Raw genomic sequence first — 26,135 nt, 5'->3', positions numbered from 1 at the left:
ATAGAGGATTATTATACCAGATACCAAGTTAATACGGAAAATTAGGACAAAGATACTTGATCTATAGTTAAGAAAGAATTAAAACTAGTATCTCTATAGCCTGTAATATTCGGGGATATTAGAGATTACTATTTAGTACTTTTACGGGACTATAAGATTAAGAAACTAGACTAGATAAATAAGCTAGTATACTATTATATAATTAGGTAATGGCTCTGTTAAATAATTAATATAGAGATTCTTATGAACTTTACTTTGGGCCTTAAAGAGAGTAAATAAAGCTCTATTTGCAAGGTTCTTAAGGCTTTATTAATAAAATATAGTTCTATAGATATAGTATAAATTACTACTGCTCGGAGAGTATATAGCTCGGTTCTACTATAAGTAAGTAAAGGAGGAGTGAGTCCAAAGTACTGGTTTACTAATTAGGAGAAGATACTTAATAGGGCTAGAGCTCTCAAAATCGCCAAAATCGAAGGTATTCTAGTAATAATCAAGTTCTTAATAGCTCTCTAGTAGAAACTCGCACTAACTTGGGTAATAGAATAGCTTAGTAATCTATATAGTAAAGACGAGCTAAGGCTTCTAATTCTTATATTTAAATAGTATAGCCAGGTATTTAATTAGATTATTCTGGAAAACCAGAATACCAAGTACTTAGGAGTTCCTATAATCTTTACTATACTCGGGAATCAAACTAGTAAAGGATTAGATAGCAAGCCTAATTCGGATAAGTATAAGTATTATAAGTACCTTTATAAGAATTCCAAAATCTATAAGTATAAGTAGGACCTACTTAGCTATATTACTATAGAAATTATAATTACCGGATTAAATAAAACTTGAATAAAATTCAAGCCTAATAAGGAATAGATTAGAAAAATCCGGGAAAGGATCTTAACCGAGTATTAGAAAAATCTAAAACCTTAGCTAGAAGAGAAATATAGTATGAAAATTACTAGTAGACGAGTTATAAAGAAGCCAATGCCCGGTACTAGTTCTAAAAAAAAGCCTAAAATATCGGGAACCTAATTTCTAAGGAACTTTAATATTACTCTAATAAATTCTATACTTATAATTCAGAGCCCAGGTAAGGAATCTATATAATACTTAATTTTTTAAGATATCTGCTCTTTTAAAGTACCTTATTAGATAACTATAGTACTATATACCTGGTTAATAATAAGGATTTAATTAATTCTAGTACTTTTATTAAGGCAAAAATTAATAATTATATAGAAGTAAAAATAACTAGTTTTCTAATTATTAGATATAGTACTTATATAATCAAAAACGTAATTAATAGACCTGCGGGACCATATATTAAAGATCTAATTCTCTATAATATTATAGTTATTAAAGGGTTCTATATAAATATTATTTCCAAAGCTTGCCTAGTAAAAAAGAAAACTTAATATTATAAATATAATCTTATAATCAGACTAGGAGATTATAAAGAGAATATAGTATTAATATAATTAGAGTATAAGTTTAATTTAGTTTTCCTTAAATATAAGCCGCTTTCTACTTACTCTAATATTCCGTTCGAAATTCCTACTAATACTAGAGGTATATTTATATTTCTAATATTCAAATATTTAATTAGAGCTTAATATAAGAGATTAAGGAAGTATCTCAAGCCAAGAAGTAATTCAGAAGAAAAATAGTATGCGAGAGCGGAGCATTTAGTCTATAAAGCTTTATAAAGGCTTGTTAATTATATATATAACGTGAAAATTAATGAATTAATAAGAATTATATGCGAATTTTGCGTTTAGGTATATACTAGGTAAGTAATCTCGTATAGGCCGACTAAGAGAAAGTCTACTCGATTATTTTAGAGAATCTTATAAGACTTATTTAATTACCTAAATAGCTATAATAGTTCGAGCTGAATTCTAATAATTAAGGACGAATTTAGTAGAAAGATCTTTGGATATCTTTTATTAAATAAGGAAGATTTACTAGTATTTAATATAATTAGGAATTTTGAGTAGTAAGTATATAGGTAAGATAATTTTTTAATTACTTATATTAAGTATAATTAGGAGAAGGTAGTTATTCTAATCCAAGAAATATTAGCCTATTAGATCTGGGTAAAGAAATAAGGCATTAAAATCGAGCTTTTTTCTTTATATATATATAAGCCAAATAGTAATACCGAGTAAGTAGGGCAGGAGATTATAAATAAGGCTATTATAATATACTTAATAACTAATTTGCCTAAAAAGCTATGGCCAAAGAGCTTTATAGCCGCAATTTACCTATATAATTAGAGCCCCTTATATAAATAAGAAATACTATTATATTAAATATAGTTAGATATACTAGAAAATCTATAAAGCTAGTAACTGCGGCTTATATAATAGATAGAATATTTAAGGAATTGGAAATACTAGCTCAGGTACCTAATACTAATAGGATTATTTAATTTAAAGATAATAGTATTAATATTTGAATATTACTAGCTTATAAATATATTATATAATCTCTATATCTCTAATTTATATTTCGAGAACCTTAAGAAAGTATTAAATATAAAGAAATAATTAATACTAGATCTAAAATTAATATTTTTCTTAAAAAGATTTCTAGAAATATTAGTAAAGTAATATATAATACTATAGATTATTAAATATTTATTATTACTAGAGTAGAATTTGGATTTATAGAAATAGTAAAACTTAGAGCTAAGGTTATAAATAAAATAAGATATAAAGATATGTTTTTCCTAATTAAAAAAGCTTTAAAGATCTTATTTAATTAACTATTCTCAGTAAAAATAAAAATAAAAATTATATATAGAAATAATAATTTATAAAATAAAAGATTTACTAATTCTAAAAATAACTAGAATACTTATATTATTATAATTATTCTATTTTTAAAAAAAATACCGGGAAATAGAAAAAAATAATAGTTTAAGAGTATTAAGCTTCTAAAGTTAAGGAATTAAGTAATATAAAGTAGGAAACTAAAAATAAAAAGAAGAAATAGAGTCTAGTATTATAACTAGTAATAATATTAGGAGAAATAGGAAAATACCGGGATTTCTTATAAATTCTTTTATTTTAGGTTCAGGAATTTAGGAAATTAATAATATTTTTAGGAAAACTAAAGTAAAAAAGGCTCTAATTATAATATTATTAAAAGGAGTTCTGGATTTAATAAAAAAAGAAATAAAAAGAATATTAAGTAAAGATATTTCTAAAAAAGAAATAAAATAGTATTTCCTAATAATAAAGAAATATATTCTTAAAGCTAAGAAATATAGAATTTAAGACTAGAAAGAATTCTGGAATATATAAGAGCTTAAAAAAGATATATTAAAATACTAGATAAAAAAGCGCTTTCTATACCTAACTAGGAAAGAACTAAATAAGAAAGTTATAAATTCCGGAAATTAGACAAAAAGAATACTAGAAAAAATAGCTATAGATCTTAAAAAAAAAATAACTATAGTTTATTTCTAGTTATAAGAATATATAAAATAAAAAATAGGAAGATTTAATTAGTAAATACTAATAATAGAATTAGAAAAGGCTCAAGTAAATATCCGAACTAGTTTAAGAGATCTAAAACTAGAGAATATTTATAAGAATATACTAGGAAATATAAGAATTACTTTTTACTAAAGATATTAGTTATTCTAAAAGATTTATAACTTATTTCAGAATGTTTTAAATAATTAGATATTAGTAATTAGCTCTAAGAAAAGAAACTAGCTATATTTCAAGAATTAATAATTAATTAAGAAAATATAATTATATTTAATTAGAAAGAAATAAGAAAATTTAATAAGAATATTAGCTTATTTATTCTAATTAAGACTATTAAATATAAGGCCTAGTAAGAGAAGAATTTCTTATATCCTAAAGCTCTAGTACTAGTAATAATAAAAATATAATAGATCTTATTAAAATCTATAGTTCTTAGTTATAAAAAAGGTTACTAGAACTTATAAACTAATTAATATTACTATAAAGATAAATTTAGTATTCCTATAAAATACTAATTTACTCTTATTTACTAATAAGATCTTAAAGGAATTTACTAGATATATTTATATCTCTTTAATTAATTTCTTTTCCGGATATAATTAACTTATACTAGACGCTTATAATAAAGATTTAACTATATTTATAATGTTTTTAGGGCTATTAAAAATAATTATATTATTTTAAGAAGTTACTAATTCTATTATATAGTTTATATGAGTTATTATAACTATTCTAGAGAATCTATTTCCCAAAATTACTATATTATTTATTAATAATATTAGAGTTAAGAAACCTTATATAAATTATAATAAATAGCTTATTTTATTTAGTATTTAGTATTTTATATTTAAATATTTTTAAAACCTAGATATAATCTTAGATAAAGTTAAATAAGCTAAAGCTAGTATTAAAAAAAAATTATAGTTTTATTATAATAGTATAATTATTATTAGCTTTATTTATAAAATACTTAGAAGAAGCCTTTTAAGTTTAGGAATTACTAAGATCTTGAAATAAGAATACTATAATAATATAACTAAAAATAAGGTATTTATTAGAATTATTATTTACTATTATATTTAGATTAAAGGCTTTATAATTATTACTAAACCTATTTACTACTTAATAAGGAAAGATATAATATGAAACTAGGATAATAAATAAATACTAGCTATATGAATTCTTTAAGAAAAGCTTATTATTACTTTAATACTTTATAAATTATACTATAATTTATTAGAAAGTTAGGAAATAATTATATTAGTAATAGATATTAGCTTAAATAACTAGAGTAGAACTCTTAGTTAATATAATAATAAAGAGAAAAAGAAAGTTATATAATATAAGTCTGGAATCTAAAATAATATTAAATATGAATATAATATTACTAAAAGAAAATACTAGAAGCTAGTAAAGTATTTATAGAAAGTATAATTCTGGCTATATAAAGTTTATTTTATTCTTAAATTAGATACTAATATACTCGTTATATAGCTAAGTAAAGCGGCTACGGATTTTCCTAAAGCTCTAATTACTTATTAGTTAGTATGAATTTAATTATTTAATTTTAAAATTAAGTATATTAAAGAAACTAAATATATTATTACTAATAAATTATTAAGATACCTATAGTAAGAAAATAATACTAAAAATAATAAGAATATTAATAAATAATTAATAATAGAGCTTAATATTATTAAAATAATACCTATTAAATAAAAAGTTTAGTTAAAGAAAATAGTTCTAGTTTAGTTATATAATATTATTTTAAAAAATTAAATTTCTAAAACCTTTACTAAATATTTGAATAATAGTATCTAGTTACTAAAGATTAATAATTAAAGCCTTATTATATCTAGAAGCGAATTAGTAATATTAAAAAATAATAATATCTAGAAGTTATATAATAAAAACTATAGCCTTTTATATATAACCTTTAATAAAATAGTAAATAATAATACTAACTCTTATATTTTATTAGATTTCTTAGATAATAGCTATTTCAAATAATATTAGAATATTATATAATATCTTATAATACTTTCTAGATTAGAAGAAATATCTAGAACTAAGTTTTAAAAGTTAAATAAAAAAGCTTTAAATTATAATATAAGAAATTAATTATTATAGAAAGTTATATCTAAAGTATACTTATTTTAAATTATTATTAATAATTAAGAGTAAAAAGAGATTATTATTAAAGAGCTATATAATAAGATTAGATATATTAGAAAAGAAAATACTTTTTATTTAGTAATTAGCTATTATTACTAGAAAGATTACTATAATTATATATAGAAATATATTAATATTTATAAGATTTATTAATATAAAAGTAAAAGAAAATAAGAAAAAGTTTTATATCTAATAAAAGCTATATTTTTTTATTATTATTTTAGAATTAATATAATTAAATTACTAGATTATAAAAGATATAACTTATTAGTTATTACTAGAAATAATTTCTCGAAATAAGTTAAAGCTAGATTTTTAAAGAACCTAACTAGTAAGAAAATTACTAAGTTTATTTAGGAAGAAATTATTTATAAGTATAATTTATTTAAATAGCTTAAGATAAATAATAAATTAGAATTCAAAGAAGTAGTAATTTAGGAATTTAATAAGCTAGAAATTAATAGAATTATTATTTTGGCTTATAATTTCAAAGGAAATAATATAATTAAAAGAGAATATTAACTAATTATTTAAGTATTTATTATATTTATAATAAGTAAAAAGAAGCCTTAAGTAAATTTACTATTATATATTCTATTTATTAATTAAGTTACTATATATAAACTAACTAAATTTATTTTCTTTTATATAATCTATAGTAGGGAAGCTATATTATTTATAGAAATATATTTTCTAATCTAGAGAATACTTAAATAAAATAAAGTTTATAATAGAGAAATATTTCTGGAAATATATATAAAGTAAATATAAATAAGAAATAAAAATATTAAAGAAGCCAGAATAAAGAAAAATAGAAGATATTAAAAAAAGAAAGAATAATTTAATATTACTTATTAGATTTATTTAAAGCCTATTTCTAAAAAGAATCTAGTTCTTATATATAATATTAAATTAATAGACTAAAATAAGTTAAGAAATATAAAGCTATTATATTATTAGTTTAGCCTATATAAAATAAGATATATAAATTAATTAAAAGAATACTATATATTAAAAAAGCTTAATAGTATTATATTCTAAAAAATATATACCGGAAATTAACTTAAATAGTTTATTAAAAGAAATAAATTCTGGTATTTCCCTAAAAATAAAATTAATAATAAATATATATTTATAAATAAATATTTTAAGATAAATATAAAACTAGAAAAAGAAATAGTTATAGAGTATTATAAGCAAAATAATATTTAGAAAATTAAAAAAGCTATTAGTATTATTATATATATTTTAGAATTACTAGAATTAGAAAAAGTAAAATATATTTCTTTTATAAAGAACTAAAAGAAAATATTTAATAATAGGAACTTTTCTTAACCTGAAATAAAGCTTATTATTTTTAATTTCTTATATATCTTTTAAATTTTTCTTTTAATTATTATTTATAATTTTTAGAGAATATTATTATTAAATTACTATTCTAGAAATTAAATAAGCTTTATTATTACTTATTTCTTATTATTATCTAATTATTATTACTAGATAGTATTTTTAATATATAAGATTCTATTACTAGATCTTAGGAATTAAATATAAAGTATTTCTTTTAATATAAAAATAAATAGGAAATTAAGAAGTTATTTTATAAACTCTTAATTCCGAATTATAATAATAGATAATAACTATATTTAAAGATAAGAAAAGAAAAAAAAAAGAAAGAGGATTTTTTATATATATCCTAATAAACTAGAAATCTTTTAGAAGCTATATTTACCTTTTTAATTAGTTATTCTTGCGGTTTATACTAGTCTAAAGCTTAATTATAATATTTATAAATCTCGACTTTAACTTAAACTACTATTATAAGTTTTCTTATAATATCTAAATAAACTTCCTAATTAGGAATTATATATAAATAGAATAGCTAAACTAGAAATCCTATAAGAAAAAAGAAAACTTTATTAAATCTAATAATTATTTCCGAAAATACTTAATAATATATAATTCTGGAAATCTTTTAGATATTAAATAAACTAGATTTATTTATTTGAAACCTATCTTATATCTAGCCTATTTTTTATTAAGGAACTTACTTTTTTTTTTATATACTTATAGCTATATTTAAGATATATATTAAAGTTTAATTAGTATATTATATATTCCTATTTTTATATAAAGAGAACTTCTTTTATATAGAACCTATTTCCTAATTAAGATACTATTTTATTACTAGGAACCGGTTACTTTTTTAAAAAACTAGTATAATTTACTAATTCTTACTATTAAATATTATCTAAATAATTCCTATATTCTTAATACTAATTCGAAATATCTAATTTTTCTATATTCTATATTAACTTTAATATTAATTATTTTAAACTTAATAATAGTATTATAAACCTTATTTATATTATCTTATAATTCTTCTTTCTATAATCTCTAAAGTATTTAATATTACTTTCGTAAATATAAATATTATTTTAAAAGCCTAACTAACTAAATAGTTTTATATTATAGAAAGTTAACTTTAATAAATACTAAATAAATAAGATTAGTTTTTAGAAAAAATATAAATTAGTTTTAAAAGAAATAATATCTTATTTTAAGTTATTTCTTAATTCTATTATTCTAACTTTTTTTCTATTAATACTTACTTTATATTTTTCTAATATTTTTAGTATATTTATATATCTTATTTTTTATATATTTCTTATATTATTTCTTTTCTTTTATATTATTTTTTGAGTTAATAGAAATATTTCTAAATAAATAAAAAGTCGGAATATACTTATATTATGAAATTTTCATTATTTCCTTCTATATTCTAATACTTTAGATATTATTATTATATTTCTATTTCTATTATATTATTTTCTTATTTTCTTATTATTACTATTTAATTTAACCTACCTTAATTATTTCCTTAATTATATTCCCTTAAATATATATATTTATATTCTTTTTTATAATAAAAGCCTAACTTTGTATTTTACTTTTTATAATTATTTCTAATTCATAATTATATTACCTTAAATATATCTAATTATTATACTTATTTTCCCTATTACATATACTATTATTTTAGCTTTGTTTTCTTACTAGAAAGAAAGAAAAAACTCAAATATATATAATATCTTTATATAATTCAAGTTTATTCTAATTTATTTTTTATTTTGGAATATATTTAAAAGAAATTCTTATAACCTTAAGAATCTTTAACTCTATAACTTATAACTATTATACTAATAATATCTTTATAATCTATTAAGAATAATAAAATAACTAAAGAATAGATTTCTTAAGCTAGTAAAGTATAATAGCTAGTTTTTATAAGCTATAGTATTATTAAAAGTCTATAAATTAATAATATTAAAGTTTAGAATATTAAAGAAGTTTAGGTAATTATAAAAGGCCTACTAATATTAGAAAAAATAGCTATAATTACTAAATTTAATATAAATGTCCTAGATAAGCTAAGTAATATATATAATAAGCTCTTAAAGTAAAAAACCTTTATTAGAGACAGAACTAGACTAGAATTAACTAAAAAGAAACTAAAGAACTACTAAGCTAATAATAGAGAATTCAAGAATATTATTAAAGGCATTTCTAAAGGCAAATAAGAAAAGCTTAATAAGATTAAAACTATAGTAAATAGTCTTAATACTAAGAATTAAAATAGAATTATATTATATAGTAAAGCCTTTAGCTAATATATTAATAATATCTATAATAATCTTAGTAAAAATATTTATAAGAAATTATTCTTTTTTTTAAGATAAAAGCTTTAGTATATAAAGCTATTTAGTTAATTAATAAAGCTATTTTAGAGTATATTAAGAATAAAAAGTATTAGAATATTAATATATTTACTAAATTAGATATTATTAAGGTACTTAAGTATACTAAAGCTATTTTAGAACCTAAAGAATTAGTTTTTAAGTTACTATTAGCTAATAACTTTAAAGCTAGATAGTATATCTTTAATACTTCCGGAATCCTAATTAAGAAAGTTTATAGTAATAAGTCTTTTCCTGCTTTCCGAAATAAGCCTAAAGAATAAGCCTTTATTATAATTTTAGCTTTAACTTAATTAGATCTAGCTAATAAGAATAAAGCTAATTTAATATAGCTTAGTAAGAAAATAACTAGTAAGATAGGATAAGAAGAACCTAGTAAGAAAGAAAAGTAAGCTAAGCTTAAGACTCCTAAAAAATAGTAAAAATCTGAGTACTAGTTCAAGTATAAGACTAGTAAAATAGAGGAAAATAAAGAGTTAAGTAAGGAGGAATTCTTTACTCTAAAGAGAAAGATATTATTTAGAAAGACTCTCGTATTTATATCTAGAACTAAGAAGCAGAAGATTAAGAATATTAAGTCCAAAGAACTTAAAAAAGACATTTAGTATAACTATAAGATACTAACTAAATAGAAGTTAATACTTGCTTAGTAGAATAAGTATATTTTTAAAGAAGTATATAGTAGTATTTTAAGACCTATTTATAAGTAAGAATACTATAGAGTTAATAATAAATTCCTTAAAGCTCCCTATATAATATATATTTAGTAGCTTACTAATATATGAGATATTAAGAATACTTTAAAGCTAGTTACTAAGATTTATAAAGTTACTAAAAGCAAGAAGTATATCTCTATTATTTAGGTAAATAAGGAAATACGGGATTTCTTTTTTAAGATCTAGGAAATTAAGAAATATAAATATAAGTGCCGTATTTCTAATTAATTTTACCCAAATCTATAGCTTTAATTTAATATTATAGTTCCTATTTCTGAGTCTGGTATTATTAATTTAGATATAAATAGCTATATTTATAAGAAGAATTACCTGAAATAGATTAAGAAGCTTAGTATTTGAGAGCTCTTAATAAAAGAAATAGAGATACTATAGTTTTATTTCTAAAAAAAAAATATATATATTAAAGTATAGAGATCTAGATAATAGTTATTTTACCTTAGCCTCTTAATTATTAATAATAGATCTATTAATATAGCTCGGATTTTACGAGGTATTAAATAAGTGCCCTATTTATCTAGTTATTTATTTTTAGCTAGCCTAATATTATACTTCTAGAAATATTAATTATAATTAGTATAAAGGTAATACTAAAGATCTGGCTATTACTAAAGCTTTAAGTAATAAATTCTATCTTAGTAAAGAATATCGGAATATTAGCTATATTTTTCTTATAAACTATAAAAAGACTACTATTTTTAGTAAGAAATTTTTTAAAGACATTAATTACTTTTCTATTTCTAATAAATTTGAGCCAGAAGTAGCTAAGGAAATAGGCAAGTATTTATTAAAAGTAATAGGAAAAAAGATTCCGAATATAGTCTATTTAACTAAATAAATAAATGCTTTTAGCTAGGTAATCTATAAGTCTAGAATTATAGGCAAATAATAATTCTCGAATAATATATAAGTTAAAGAATAGCTTAATAATAATTTACTACTTAATAGGTCTTTTACTATAATTCTAATTAGTCTAGTTACTATTAAGAATAGAATATACGAAAATAAAGTCTCTTATAAGGTTATTAAAGCCTTTTACCTAAAGCTTTCCCCTCCTATTAAAGATTAATTTAAGAATACTATAGATAATACAAAATTTAAAGAAATTATTTATTTAGAATATATTAGTATAATTTATAATATAATTTACTATAATAAGCCTTTTTAATATCTAGTAATAAAGGCAGAAATCAAGTAATAGTTAAAGGCAAATACTAATTAATATAGAAAACTATATTGGATTTAGTATAAGAATATAATTAAGCGAATTTAGATTATTTTTAAGTAAGTTCGGAAATATGAAATAAGACTATTTAAAGATAATAAGTCTTATTTTAGATATATAAAAAAGAAATTAAATTAGCTAATAGAAGAGAATCCTAATTATTTTATTATTTCGAATTCTAAATAGGATTTTTCTATTATTTTTTAGTACTTAGGAAATAAGTATAAATAAATAGGGAATCGAATATAATATAGCAGGCTATACTTTTTAAAAATCATATTATTTTAGTAGTTTTAAGGTTTAGGTTATATAATAAAGGTCGCGGCCTTTTATATATAACTTATAGAAATTATATAGGAAAGCTAGTTTTTCTATAGTTCTAGAAAATAATTCTTTATAAATATTTAATTAATTAAGCTTTTATATACTATATACTATTAATACTTTACTATTTATACTTTTAATTTATTATTTTACTATTAAGTTACGTTTTATACTCTAGTATACTTTATATAGGTTTTTGTTTTATTATAGTTTCTCTTTTATACTAGCTTAGTAAAAGAGATATAGAAGTTCTCTTTATCTAGATCTAACTATATAGGCTCTTTAAGATAAGTAATATAATATTTTAGTTTATTTTATTATTATTTTATATTATATACTAACTTGTTTCTAAATATTAATATATTTAATAAAATCTAGAATTTCTTTTTAATATAGTCACGTACTAATAAATATGAGATCTATTTACCTTATACTTTCCTAGCAAATATATATATCTCTTATTCTAGCCTTATTTCTCTAGGATAATCTAGTCCTAACTATAAATAACCCGGATAAATACTAGTTCCTATTTATTCTAAATAAGATAAGGACATTATGAAATCATAACCTAGTATAATATAATAGAATTACCTAGTAACTCTAGACTATTACTCGAGGTATAACTATACTTTACTAATTATACTATTAATATTTGGCTTAATCTTAGGTTTGAAAAATATAATAATAGTAATATAAACGGGCAATTATTTAATTTATAATAATATTACTACTTTCTTATAAAACTATTTATCTTACTAGAAAAATATATAATATATATTAACTTTTCTAGTATCTTTATATAATAAGTTAGTTATTAATTATTTTATAAAGATATTATAGTACCTTGCTATTCTTAATAAGTAATTAAGCTTAGATTATATATATATCTTACTTAACCGGGTTCTATAATATTAGTTCTATTTTTATATTATATAAGATATAAAGCAAAATTTAATAAGGTAATTAGAAAAGAAATATAATATTAAAAATACCAAATATACTATAGACTATTTCCTTAAATAATTATATATTAATAATTGGGATTTGGCTAGTAATACTAAATAAGTATAACGGAGAATTCGTTTATATAAATAGAACTATACTAGAAAGAGGCTTTTAATACTATCTAGTCTAATAGGATTTGGTATTTACTTCCTTATTAGTACTAAAGCTATAAGTACTATAGAGGTATTTTCTATTTAAATAAATATTATTAGCTAATAGCTTAATAGATATTATTTAGATACTATAAATACTATATTTAATATATTTATTTGTTATATTCTTAATATATTTCTAGATATACTAAAGATTTGCAAGAGGCTAGATATAGTAGTATAGCAAATAGTTAAGAACGAGCCAGTAGAGGCTATGAAATCAAATATAGAGAGCGTTATTCCAGAAATCGAAATATTTATAGAGAATCGCAAGAGTATAATAGCTCTAGTAAGTTTCACCCCGGTTAACCTATTAGTAAATTATAGTAATTACCTTGACCTTTTTTTAGAGACGAGATTCCCTATTAGGCCAGGCATGTTTCTATAAGGATAAGAGGGCATTATCCGGAGAAAGAAATATATAGAGACTAGTCGGCAAACGTCCCAGGTTATTACTTTAACTTTTCAAAGCCCGGGGAAACAAACACTTTTGAATGCTTATATAATGTCCCGCCTAACGTCCATTCCTGTATACCGAAAATCCCGGTATACCGAAAAAAATAATAGGTACTTTGACTTGAAGTATCTTAAAATCTGTATATATCTTAATATCTCTTATAATTTTTTATGAGTTATATTTCATAGCTACTCCTAGATACCCTAAACTCCTTCTACTAGAAAATCGCACTTATATTATTGCCTTTATACCTGATTTGTAAAGGGTCTTAATCTTTTTCTCTATATTATCCTATATTTAGGCCACCCTAAGCGGTTAGCTTACGGGGCTTCTTAAAAAAAAAACGGGTCACGTAAGGAATACCAGAATTGCCCCGTTCTGGGAAATCGCATATTAGAATACGATTATGTCCAAATCCTTAGCACTTAGCTAGGGATTAGAGAGAAGTAGCTCAAGTACCTTTCTCTCTATTTTAGTAATTCTGGAATGCGAGAGGCTTTTACTACGATTTTTTAAAGCTCGGGAGGAAATCTTAAGCTAGGGCCCCGTAAAAAGTACTAAAAAAAATTCCTGACCTCACATTACTCTCCTCTCCTTTTTCTCTTTATTACTATAGATCCTCCCCGCTTTTATACTTCCTATAAGCAGAACCGGCCTGTTTCTGACTTTATTACGGAGCGGGCTAAGTCATATAAGACTTGCTCTTACTATCGAGTTTATATCCTCCCCCTTTTCTGGCTTAATTAACTAGTTAATAGGCCCGAAATACTACTAATTATATCTAGTAATACTTTACCTTATAAGAACTCGATCCGAATACCCTCCTTACCTCCTGGCAATAACGACGGTCGGTTACGGACGTTTCTATAGACAAGCTAGCCCTATAATACTAGTAATAGATCTATTAACCGTCCGTTGCGACCCCCGTTCATATTATAGAGAACCCTCCTACCGACCTATCTCTTATATGGCCTCCTGCCTTTCTCTCCCGCTTCTGGCCAGCTCCCGTACATATAACCGGTCTGCTTATAGGTTACTATATAACTTGCGGAGCCCTCTATTTTAGCCATATAAATAATTGTTTTAAGGCCTATTATAAAAAGGGCAATATAATACTTCCTCTAATTCACAAGCCTTCTCTATATCTCTCTTATCTCTTTATAAGTAATAACCCGCTTTACCGGGCCTTCCGGATAAATATCCGGATATATAATTATACTTTTGCCTTTATATTAATTAGTTATAAGAAAGACGCCCGGATTAACTTCTCTTATAGGATCTAATACTTTTAGATTCACGGTAAGCTCTTCTATTTCTAAGGCCTGCTATAGCCTACTATATATACTAAACCCTTCTTTATATAGCTTTTCTTCTATAACCCGCTCTTTATAACTAATATACAGGCTACTAACTTCCCTTACTTAGATTATATGGTTCTTTTATAGTTTACGGATATACTTACGGACTATAATCCGTTTATTATAGTTTATAAGACGGCCCATAAGTATCTTGCAAGCTAGTAAACTAATTTCCGGGTCTTACTTAACCTATAGATATACTTAATTCTCGAGTCGGGTACGGATTATTATTATAAGAACCTTCCTATAAGTAATAAGGTTACTATCCTAATCCCGGATAAGTATATGGATATAAGCCGCTATAATCTGGTACTAATAGTTCATAAGGCAGGCTGTAAGTATTCGCAGATATATATAATTAATATTATTTATATAGTATATATATTACTTTATTATATCTTGCTTTTCCCATATAATAACCCGGGCTAGTACTACGAGTTATAGTTATAGGACTATACCGGGACCTGCTAGTAAATACGGCTCAAGTAGCGGGCCTTTTACTAATACTATCTTTATATTCGTCTAGCCTTCTTCCCGCTCTTTTATACTAGTTGCCTCTTCTAATAATATATTATTAATATATATATTACCTATAAGATAACCTTGCTTAACTAGCTCCGCTTATACTAGTAGAATATCCGTATAAATATTTATATGAATCTTATAAATACTCTAATTTATAAGAATATTTATATAAGTAATATTAGCTATTACTTTATCCTCCCGTTTAGCTTTACGGGTAGTAATTACTTTATATAGTAGCTCTTTTAAAACTCAATAGCTATTATATAGTACTTTAATAAGCCAAGCTTCTTTATTATTTTTATAACTAACCTATACTAGCCTGAGATTATAGATTACCTTTTAAATAAGTAATAAGTAATTAATTATCCGGATCTCCTTTATTAGGTCTTTATTCTAAAAATAAGAGAGCTCCTTATAGACCTTAAAAACCACGTTTTCGGATAATATATAGGCTATATTTATATAATTAAGTACTAGAAGTATAGCCTCTCGTATATATACCTGCTCTTATTTCTTAGAAGAGATACTATCTTCTTAATCCCTGATTTAGTTAATAAGGTAGTTTATACCAAGCTTCTAGACCCGTTATAGGACCCTACTAGTAAACTTATGGCCATAGTTACTAGTCAGATATTTCACGGGCCATATAGCCTTAATAATAATCCGAAAGCCTCATATATAATCTATAATATACCTATAGCCCCGCTTATATACTAGAAGAGGTTCCCTAAGACATTTATGGCTATAATAATTATCCATAAGAATAAGTATCCCAAGTACTAGTACCAGAATAATAGCCGTATATTTATAATCTATAAACCAGGCTTTCTAGACCAGGAAGTTATCCGTAATAACCGCTAGGTTATTCCATATAACTCATACCTTCTTTAGAAATTCTGCTCATATATTAATATTAAGGTTTATATATCCGTATAAATAATTAAATATATCTATAAGTATATCTATAAAGAAACGAACTATATAATTATAATTATTTCGGGAATAAATAATAAGATTACCTAGTATTTCCAGGCTTAGTATATAGGCCCTATAAAGGCTTTCTAGTATCTATTCAAGTACCTAATATACCAGAAGTTTCTCCTAGTTTAATATCTCGTAATCTATTTCCCTAAATAGTATATAATCTGCTTTATAGCTAACCTCTTACCCGAGCAAGTTACGGACCGGGCTATAAATACCTATTTAATCTTAATAGCTTTCTTTAAATATAATATAATATATAAGAACGGCCGCTAGTACCTTTATTACGAGTCCCTATAGTACTTTATATGAGTTACTAAGACCCGGATATAGAAGCGCCATAAGCAAAAGTATAGTATTAGCTATATTTACTACTATAGCCTAGTTTCGGGTAAGCGGTTCTATTTATAGCTCTTACTAATAGTTATATATGGTCCGTAATCCTTTAATGAGCTCTACTTAGTTAAGGGCATCTGTTATCCTATATACTATACTACCTATATTACCTGTAGCTTAGTAAAGAATAATTAGGAGTAGTTCTAGTACTTTAATAAGATAATCCGGTTAATAACCGGCTATGGTTTACGGACGTTCTTTCTTATAAATATTTACTAGTAACTAATTACAAATATATAAGTGGTCTGAAACTAGTATAAGGAATATTTCTATAATAACTTGGCCCGTAAGCTTACCTATAACTCATTAATTAACTTCCCGCTATCCTTAATTAACTCTTACTATAATTATAGCCTCTTCTTGCTCGGTCTTGGCCTTATAAATCTCTAGCAAATACTTGCGGATATTACCTTGCCTAAGAATACCTTTAACTAGACTATAAGCTACTATATAACTAATCTATAGGTTAATTGCACCCGTAAGATATTACTAGTAACCGTAATACAAGCCTAGCTAAATATGAACTAGTACTCTTACTTCTAGATAATTATAATAGTAATTATAAATAATTTGCAGATAGCTCACTTCTATTTATAGGGCCCGGGCAAGACTAGTAAGATATTTCTCTATAAGATCCTCTACTACTATTACTATAACTAAGATAAGGTAGTCCTATATATGGTATTAATGGATATTACGGCTTTTTTTTTTCCGGATAAATATATCTTTTACTTCTAGTTCCGGATCCTGCTTAAGCTTAATAAGTTATCCGTAAATATAATTACTAAGACGAGCCGGCTCAGGGTACTCTTATAATCTATAGACCTAATTATCTGGGATAAGATACCTATATAGTACAAGTACTACTTTAAGGTAATATACTAGCTAATAGTTAATTTATAGTTAGTTACGAATAATATTCTCTTTAGAAAAATACCCGTAATCCTTAGAGAGAACTTTGCCCAGATCTTACTAGTAGTTCTATATGGTTTACGGGCTAATATAATACGGGCCTGCCTATAGTAAATATAAATCTAGTTACGGCTTTATTAGTTATTATTACGGATTAATATACGGGTCCGTAATAACCCGTCTAAACAGGATTTTATAGACTAGATTAGTTATCTGCTATATAACTTGTTCTTAAATAGGCAAATTATATTCCCGCCTTTTGTTTTATATACCTAGTTAATTACGGACCTAATTAATTACGTTTACCCATAAGAATAACTCTTATGGGCCCCGTATAATTACTAGGCCTTTAGTAGACGAGTAATCCTATTAACCCTAAATAATATAATCTATAAGCTTAACTAAATAATCCTGGATATACTTCCTAGCCAGAAACAGACATATTTTATAGTAGATTTAGCTAATATAAATAAGGCAAATCCTGAAATTGCAGAATTATTTCTAGAGATCTTATAAAGTATCTATTTACCGGATTTACTTCTTTCCAAACTATAACTCAAGATTAATATACCTGTAATACTTTTATGGAATCTCTATTTGCAGGAAGGGCTTTATAACAGGTTATAGATATTAATTTATAGCTTTGGGAGGTTCTTAATTCGCATATAGCTACTAGGTAGTGACTTTAATAGCTAATTACAGATAATTCTACGGATTAAGCTCTAGTTAATAGATTAGTAACTATCTTTTACGCTTTCCTATAAGTAGTTTCTATTTGCTTTATTCTTTATAATAACTATTAATAAGTTATAAGGCTAGTTATTTGAGATAATAGAAGTGGATTTATAATTACCGGTCTTTTTTTATGGCCAGTTCTATATAGCGGCCTTATAGGTAATCTTATAGGCAGGGCTTTATATTCTTTTACTCTCTAATATAGACTATATAGGTAATATAATATACCCAGAAATATTATAAGGTCTTACTTAGCTTTTAACTTACTTACGGGTAATTTTATATACTTACGGGCTATTTTCCTTCTTATACTATTTATAAAGAATCTATAAAGAGTCTATACCTAATTTATATACTTAGCTAAAAGCCTTTATTATATTCCAAACTTATTCGGGACAAGTTTAGGGCAAAATTATTACTAGCCCCAGAGCTTATATAGGGCCGCTAGTAATAATTTTAGCAAAGCGGCCCTAAACTCGTCTATATAACATTGAGTTATAATCTATAGATTCCTATACTATTACGTAAAGGCCCATACAGGAATACTAAACCTGTATAGCCTTTACTCGCATTTTACTTACTTATGCTTTACTTTGGTTCATAATTATAATATCTTAATCTTAATTAATTTAACCTGAATTAAATCAATTATACTACCCCGGGTATTACTGCCCTTGATTAATCTTCTAGTTCCCCCTAAAGAATAGCTAGCGGACCGTAATATATACTTCGTACCTTAAGCAATAGGCCCTATACTATATGACGATTCAAGAAGAATGAGAGAGAGAGGGAGAGCAAGAGGGAGAAGAGCCTATAGGTAAGTTAACGGGCCTATTTAGGGGCAGGCTAACTCTTCTAGGCCCGCAAACCCGTTACTCTAGCTACTTGCAACTCCGTAATCTCGGCCGCTTTCTTACTTGCAAACCCTGCCGGCACCGGAATACTAAATCGAATCGGCATCGATCTCGCACTCAGAATCTAAACCCTCCTCCCGCCTACGCCGCTCTCGCAAATCATATCTAGCTCCGGCAGCAGGCTACCGGGAAGAAGAAGAGGGGGTAGGCAGGGTACCGGGCAATTACGGTCGATGATTATATACGGGAGCCGACCCAAGAGGAGGAGCAGGAGCTTCAGGACCGGCAGTAGCGGCGTGAGGATAGGAAGGCAAAGAGGAGGGTTTGGGAGGGAGAGAGGAAGGGGTTATCACGAGAATATTATTTAAAAAGGGGATAGCCTGAAGGAGAGTTTGAGGCATAGTAGGAGGAGAGATTAAAGGAGAGGTAGAGGGCAGATAAGAGTTTAAAAGAGAGGGATAAGGCAAGGAGGAAAATGAAGAGGGATAGAGAGAAGCGGGCAGAGTGGGTAGAGAGGGAAGAGAGGGAGAGGAGAGAGAGGGAAGAGAGGGAGGGGCAGGCTAAAGGACAGGCTTGTGAACCAGTGGAGAGGCAGGCTTGCAAGCTAAGAGAGAGGCAAGCGGAGTTATATATAGATGAATACAAATATTGCAATGATTATTAGCTTTAATTCCAGGGCAAGTGAGGCTTGGGAGGGCTTAACGGACGAGAAAGGAAGCTTTACGGGCGAGAGAGAGAGCTTTACGGGCCCGTAAAAGGGAAGAAAGAGCCCTGTAAGTAGGAGTGAGGCTTGGGGAGGCCCGCAAGAGGGAAGAGGGAGCTTTGCGAATAGGAGTAAGGCTTGGGAGGGCTTGCAAGTAGAAAGGGAGAGCTTTGCGGGTGAGAGTGAGGCTTGGAAGGGAGCTACGGGTAAGAGTACGGGTAGTAACGGGCTTGCGGGGGCAAGTAAGGCTTGAGAAGGCCCGTAAGAGGAAGGGAGCTTTACGGGTATAAGTAATACTTGGGAGGGAAGGGAAAGCCCTATAAGTAAAGGTATAAGTAGGAGTAAGGCTTGGAAGGGTTTATAAGAGGGAAGGGAGAGCTCTGCAAATAGGAGTGAGGCTTGGGAGAGTTCGCAAGAGAGCCCGCAAGAGAGCCTATAAGATTAATACTACTCCTCTTGTAATCAAAAAAAGCCTCTTATAGATTTTGGCCGGTTCTTTATATATAATATATACCGGGAGCGGAATAAAAAAGTAAACTGGGCCCGATATATAAAGCAAAAAGCTAAATATTTAAATAAAAGCTCTTAAAAACTAATTTTCTTTACGCTTATACGTTATATTAGTACGAGCTTGCGAGCGCAATATGGCTATATTTAATAAGGAGAAGGTTTTATAGGTAGGAAAGAGAGCTTAAAAGGGCTTATAAAAGAGAAGAAAGAGCTTTGCGGGTATAATTAAAGGCTCTAGCAGTTCGCAAAGAGAAGTAAGGAGCTTTACGAATAAGAGTAAGGCTTAGAATGGCCCATAAAGAGGGGTAAATAGCTTTGCAAATAGAAGTGAGCCTTGGAAGGGCTTATAAAAGAGAAGGGAGAGCTTTATAAATATAATTAAAAAGTATGGCAGTTTATAAAGAGAGAGAGAGAGCTTTATAAGTAAGTATAAGGCTTAGAAAGCCTATAAGTAATAAGAGAGCTTTATTATAAGGAAGTCACGTACCCTCTTAATCTCGAATCGAGATCAGGGCAAAATTAAAGCCTGGCGGCCCTATGCAAGCTTCGGGGCCAGTCTTTAATTTTAGCGAAGCGGCCCAGATCTCGTTTATAGCATAATAGCGTTCCTTTACTATAGCTCCACCACCGAGCTTATACTATCCCTAGTACTTCTAAAAGAGTCTTATCCGAGATCTAGGGCCTTAATACTATGTAGGAAATCGTTATTAGCCATGTGGTACTATGGCAGGCAAAATTCAAGCAAGGTTGCCACGCGGATCAGTACCTCAGCTGACAATTTTGGCTTAGTGCGAAACAACCCCGCACGTCCCATAATATTTACGCTGTAATTTGATTTAAGAAGCCTTAGGCATAAAGTCCAGCTGTGGCTGGAGTAGTGCCTGGTGTGTGGTGCGCCACCTCCAGCTTAGTAATCATTACAATGCCTGGCATAATTGTCTCAGGCACGAAAATCCTGAACGAAATCTTTGAACAGTAGGAATAGGCTCTGCATTCTTGCGACGGCTAAGCTGGATTACTCGTAACATGCCTACTGCACTCCCGAACCATGGCTAATCGCAAGATATACACTCGAGTCTACTCTAAAGGCAGTGCTGGGCAACTTGCCTCCGCTAAAGCACCAAAAGGCGATCCATTATCCCGAACAGCCCTCTGCAATGAGTTTCGAAAGCATGCGAACAGAGACAATCGAGAGCCTATAGCCTTAGTGTCAGTCAGTGATCGTATCGTCGACACGGTGAAGCGTGCTTTTGAGAAGCACTATAAGGATGGCGAGTCTCTAGCAGATATTTGGATTACTTTTATTGAAGTCCCAGCTATCATACACGGGACACCTGCTCGAATCCACGCTACAAGATCCTTAGCGGAGGAACGCGAACTCCCAGAACCAAACGTATTCTATCACGAGTTTGTTTTTGAATGGGCTATACCCGAGACGTATGTCTTACACACGGTCTCCCTGCAAACCTTGATGAATCGTGGGCTTCAGGGGGAGCAATTTTGTCCAGGTGACCCTGAGCTTTAACCACTATCGACTGCAGAATTACGATGCCGTATTGCGAGTGATCTCCAGTATGCTAGACGTGGGTATGGGCCCTGGGAAGTTGGCGTTTACCTAGCTTGTTTTGCACGAAACTTTAGAGCTAGAGCTCCGCTTGACTGGATTTCCCACCAGCTTTTCTATGATTGTGTGTGGACGAAGACTGTTGACGATGATGTGGTGAGGCTCAAATATGCAGATGAATATTCTGAAACTATTGACTTCGACTTCTTTTGTGAATTGGATCACGGAATTGAGGCTGTTTTGTACGATTGGTGGCTTGCAGATATCGACTTCTTCCTAGACTACGAAAATTCAAGGAGTGGCAAGATGTGATAGAAGACGGTATAGCCTGGGATCTGATTGAGTTCTGGGAAACTTGGCACGATGTTGGCTATGGTGGTCCCAGAAAGATTTCTGAGAAGGAAAAGTTATTTTATGACGAGGCACGGAATAAATTGTTGGCTAAGCATGAGAAGATCAGGGCAACTGTGGAAGCAAAAGCTGTGATGATAGGTTTATAACTTTCTCTCTCGAACTCTCCAATTTAGTATTCTCATACTTAGATCAATTGAAACGCTGGATACCCGCAATTCGCTATCCGGGTATATAATCCAACGCCAGCCACTCTGAACTATCGCTGGTTACAAAATCAATTTGCAAGTAGTATCGTAAATCCGATATAGAGACAAATACCGTATCTCTCTTATCCGTCCAGACAGGGAGATATACTGTTTTCTCCTTGAAATTAATCTCTAGGTATATTAGAGTTAATAATTGCAATAATATTTGCGCCATTAATACCCTTTAATAATAATGCTTTAATAGTATTAAATACGTTTTAGAGCATTAGCTAATAATAATCTCAGAATACTAGTCTTTGTCTCAAGGGTTTATATATACGTACCTTTATTATTAAAGACCGAGATAAATAGGCTAGGTTTAATAGACCGATCTTGCCAATTTAAGTATCTATTTACTTTCTGGCGATTGAGCTAATAGCTATATACTATATAGTAGTGGCTATTAGACTCAAAGACGTTATTTTCGAAGATAGTAAATAAATCTTAATACTAAACTCGATAAAACATAGTAGGGAGAGTCCCTAGATAAGGCGACCTTAGATCTATTTTCTTTGACCCCAGAATAGCTATAAAACGTTCCCAAGGATACTTAGAATATAATGGCAGCTAATATTATATTCGAGTAAACCATACTAACCGCTTCTCTGCTAACTGGTACAAGTTTCCTGCTTTGCGAATCGAATTACGGTATTAAATATAGTCTCGAAGATAATACCATTATGGATTATTTTAGAAGGAGGGTGGCATATTACAGGCCGTATTACTGCAGTTATTTGGGTCCTCTGCTTCCTTATAGGTTTTTATATACGTTGCAGGAGTCAGGCAAGTAGTGGTTAGTATATTTCGGCTCTTGATATAACTATAGGAGTAAAATGTCGTAGTTAAAGTATATAACCTAACTTTTGCTTAATAAGGGGTCCTTATATAGTAGTAACTACTAGACTTACCTTGCATATAATGCGTACTAATTATAATAGTAATAATATATATCTAGTAAAAGGTATTTGTTAATAGCGATCCTGTTGGCCTTATAGCTGCCCTGTATTAATAACGCATTTGCTTATACGAATCCGTTACGTACTGAAAAAGGAATATGATTGGTTCCCGGAAGCTTAAATTTTTAGCTCTGCCTATCTGCGTTTTAGACCTTATTACGACTCCTGCTTCAGCTCTCAACTGAGAGGCGACCCGCAGATCTTAATGGCTCTTGAGCTTTTTATTTCCCCCTATATACATAACTCGCATTATTATCTCCATCCTCTACCGCCTACTAGGCCCTTAAGAATTCAGATACAAGGGTTATTAGAGTCGATCTAGAAGCTTCTTCCGAAGACATTATAGTATGAGATTATACGTTTTCTATAGCCGGGAGGGTTAGAGCTCACGAGCCTTATATATCGGGCATTATATGGTAAAGGGGGGTTCAAGGAGGCTAACGGTATTCCGGCTGTGCGAGATGAGTATTTGGTATGGGCAATAGAGTAAAGAAGACTATTAGAGTAAGTCGGTATTACTAACAACTTTGTATACTGTTCTCTGGTACCTGACTATTGCTTGTTACTCTAGCTATATCGACTACTACGGAGTTATATTCGATTACCTCGTTCCTGCTAACGATCCGAACCCAGAAGTGCTTGCAATTAGTATTAATGAAGTGGATAATGACAAAGGAGCATTCGCCAACAAGGTCCTCTTGTTTCAAATAGGCCTGGTAGAATACACAGGGAAGAAGGTCCTCGTAGTACCGAGATGTTGTCAGGTTAAGAAAGGTACGCAGGATCGTTAGAGGTGGAACGATTTGGTAACGGAGAGGGATAGAGAGATTCAGAGGTGTTTATAAAAGTGTTTCTCAAGGCGCTGTTGCGAACCGGGTGTCAAACACTTGAGTTAGACGATCTGGCCTTGACACAAAAGACTGTTTGCTAATGACTTGCAGACGAACCATAACTCCACCTTCTATTGCGCCGAGAATGCTACGAATATTAATTCTATCCGATTTCCTGCCTCGATAAACCAAATCCGAACTAAAGCAAATGAGAAACGGTTCTCTAAGATTCTTCTTTCATGCAACAGTCTCATATCATCTGTGCAACTGGTGCCCTCCATGGCACTGGCGCATCGGTCATCCGCGCCACTTCTGGCTCTAAGTCTGCCTCTAACTCATCTGGCTCTGGCTCATCTGGCTCTAGCGCAGCACTCTTACGCTTCCGAGTTGGATCCCAGATCACGTGTGGCTGCCTACGTAGGCAGCTGCAGTCTATATAAGCACACCTAGACAGCCAGCTTCTACAATCAAGCATGCTACTATCACTTCTTCTTCCAATCTCCAACTTTCCGACCACGTTTTCCCTTGCCCTTGATGACATCCTGCGCAGCGCGCGCTGCTCGTGCCACCTCGATGTCCCCAAAGCTCATCACCTTCGCCTTCCCTAGGACGAGTGACGTAGTTGATCGGCGAACTTTAGCTTCGTTATTCATTATCGAAAGTATAGCTCTAACCTATGGCGTCTCCAACCTCCACTGACGCAATCCTTATCAGCCCACTACTCGATCCCCAAGTCTGTGCATTATCCCACCTTCTCCGGATTCCAACAGCTCGATAAGTTTCATCACTCCTTAAAAGCATTGTACTTCCACACCCTTTGCCATAGGTGAATTATGCTGAATAGGTACGAGATAACTGCACCGATCAACGCCACAGCAGTAAGACTAGCTACCTATTCATTCAAAGTTAGCATTCCCGACCGGCTTGAATCTTGATTACCTTACCATGACATCCAAAGACTATTGGTCCTGCTGCCTCATCTTTGTTACGTCCCACAGGAACACAACATATCCACCAATCCATAAGCCGATGCTCCATTCAAGCAGTCCGACTGCGAGCAGCCAGATAAGCACCTGTTCCTGCCGGGGTTGGCGCAATCCATCGTATGAATCGTAGGTTAAAAGCTCCACAATTATTACGTTGAATCGGGGCATGCATGCGACTCTTGCGAGGAACACGCTCTGGTGGAGGGCTATAGCGACGGCCGCTACGGCAAACGACAGGCTTGAGAACCACATGCCCTGGATTATTGCTAGTGTCGTGGAGGTTGTAGGTAGTATGGGCCAGGAAAACGCGCCGACAATAACGGCCGACAGGATGGCGCCCTAGCATGATAGCGATTAGACAAGATTCTCTGTTATAGGATCGATAGGCAATGTACGATGAGTTCGACGTTAGATAGTTGATTGAGGGTCATTTCTTTCCATGCTTTGATCACTTCGTCACGTTCTTCCTGGCTTGTGGCATGTCCAATGGCTCTCATTGGCTCAGCACTGGTTTCCCAAGCTGCCCAATGGAGTGGCAGAATGGTTCGAACGCATGCTATGGATGCTTTTGCTAAGTCTTCTTTAGAAGGTGTTTTGAATCTCTTTAGTTTCATGATGGTACGACAAAAAGGTGACAAAAAGTGGTGAAAAACATCAGCATAACCGACTTCTTAATAAAGATCCTCCGACAGCGTGGCTCAGGTGCCATGCAAGGCGCTGTCAGCCTGTACTGGTGGCTACGTGTTCGCCTTGCAGCATGCAGCTTACTCATAGTTTACAGTCGCACAAAAAGGCTCCCTATAGGGCTTTTAATTTTATAGTAATGAAATGAGGCCCAGATGATTTGGCTCTCCCTATCTGTAAGGTTAAATTCTTGGAAATGTACTAGAAGGCCT

General features: G+C 29.1%; 5 protein-coding genes across 5 annotated transcripts; 3 read left to right on the top strand and 2 right to left on the bottom strand.

The window, feature by feature from the left end:
* Nucleotides 1-14,412: 14,412 nt before the first annotated feature.
* Nucleotides 14,413-14,613, top strand: K444DRAFT_526429 (uncharacterized protein; the record flags this gene model as incomplete). Its single annotated transcript, XM_024874541.1, has 1 exon — nt 14,413-14,613. A coding segment is annotated over one exon (201 nt), but the record flags the coding sequence as incomplete, so codon positions are not given.
* A 6,739-nt stretch (nt 14,614-21,352) lies between these two features.
* Nucleotides 21,353-22,387, top strand: K444DRAFT_652061 (uncharacterized protein; the record flags this gene model as incomplete). The annotated part of the gene is made up of 2 exons (XM_024885760.1): nt 21,353-21,812; nt 21,846-22,387. 2 exons carry the CDS (start codon nt 21,353-21,355, stop codon nt 22,178-22,180), a joined length of 795 nt encoding a protein of 264 aa, XP_024738109.1. The 3' UTR covers nt 22,181-22,387.
* Nucleotides 22,388-23,628: 1,241 nt separating this feature from the next.
* K444DRAFT_642361 (uncharacterized protein) lies at nt 23,629-24,214 on the top strand (the record flags this gene model as incomplete). The annotated part of the gene is made up of 3 exons (XM_024884728.1): nt 23,629-23,726; nt 23,817-23,909; nt 23,995-24,214. The coding sequence occupies 3 exons, from the start codon at nt 23,629-23,631 to the stop codon at nt 24,212-24,214; spliced, it is 411 nt and encodes a 136-aa protein (XP_024738108.1).
* A 229-nt stretch (nt 24,215-24,443) lies between these two features.
* On the bottom strand, nt 24,444-25,215 carry K444DRAFT_611470 (uncharacterized protein). Its single transcript, XM_024879946.1, has 2 exons — nt 25,198-25,215; nt 24,444-25,145 (listed from the first exon to the last, which is right to left on the bottom strand). Exon 2 carries the CDS (start codon nt 24,904-24,906, stop codon nt 24,736-24,738), a length of 171 nt encoding a protein of 56 aa, XP_024738107.1. The 5' UTR covers nt 24,907-25,145; nt 25,198-25,215; the 3' UTR covers nt 24,444-24,735.
* On the bottom strand, nt 25,213-25,853 carry K444DRAFT_526104 (uncharacterized protein; the record flags this gene model as incomplete). Its single annotated transcript, XM_024874515.1, has 2 exons — nt 25,213-25,578; nt 25,635-25,853. The coding sequence occupies 2 exons, from the start codon at nt 25,851-25,853 to the stop codon at nt 25,213-25,215; spliced, it is 585 nt and encodes a 194-aa protein (XP_024738106.1).
* Nucleotides 25,854-26,135: the final 282 nt, after the last annotated feature.

Source organism: Hyaloscypha bicolor (genome assembly GCF_002865645.1).
Source record: "Hyaloscypha bicolor E unplaced genomic scaffold K444scaffold_56, whole genome shotgun sequence".
Taxonomy (NCBI): Eukaryota; Fungi; Ascomycota; class Leotiomycetes; order Helotiales; family Hyaloscyphaceae; genus Hyaloscypha; species Hyaloscypha bicolor.
Note: the sequence above shows the minus strand (reverse complement) of the source record. Positions and strands in the feature narration are given on the sequence as shown.

Coding starts and splice junctions, on each gene's coding strand:
- K444DRAFT_611470 (XM_024879946.1), bottom strand. CDS start 24,906: ATGAATAACGAAGCTAAAGTTCGCCGATCAACTACGTCACTCGTCCTA.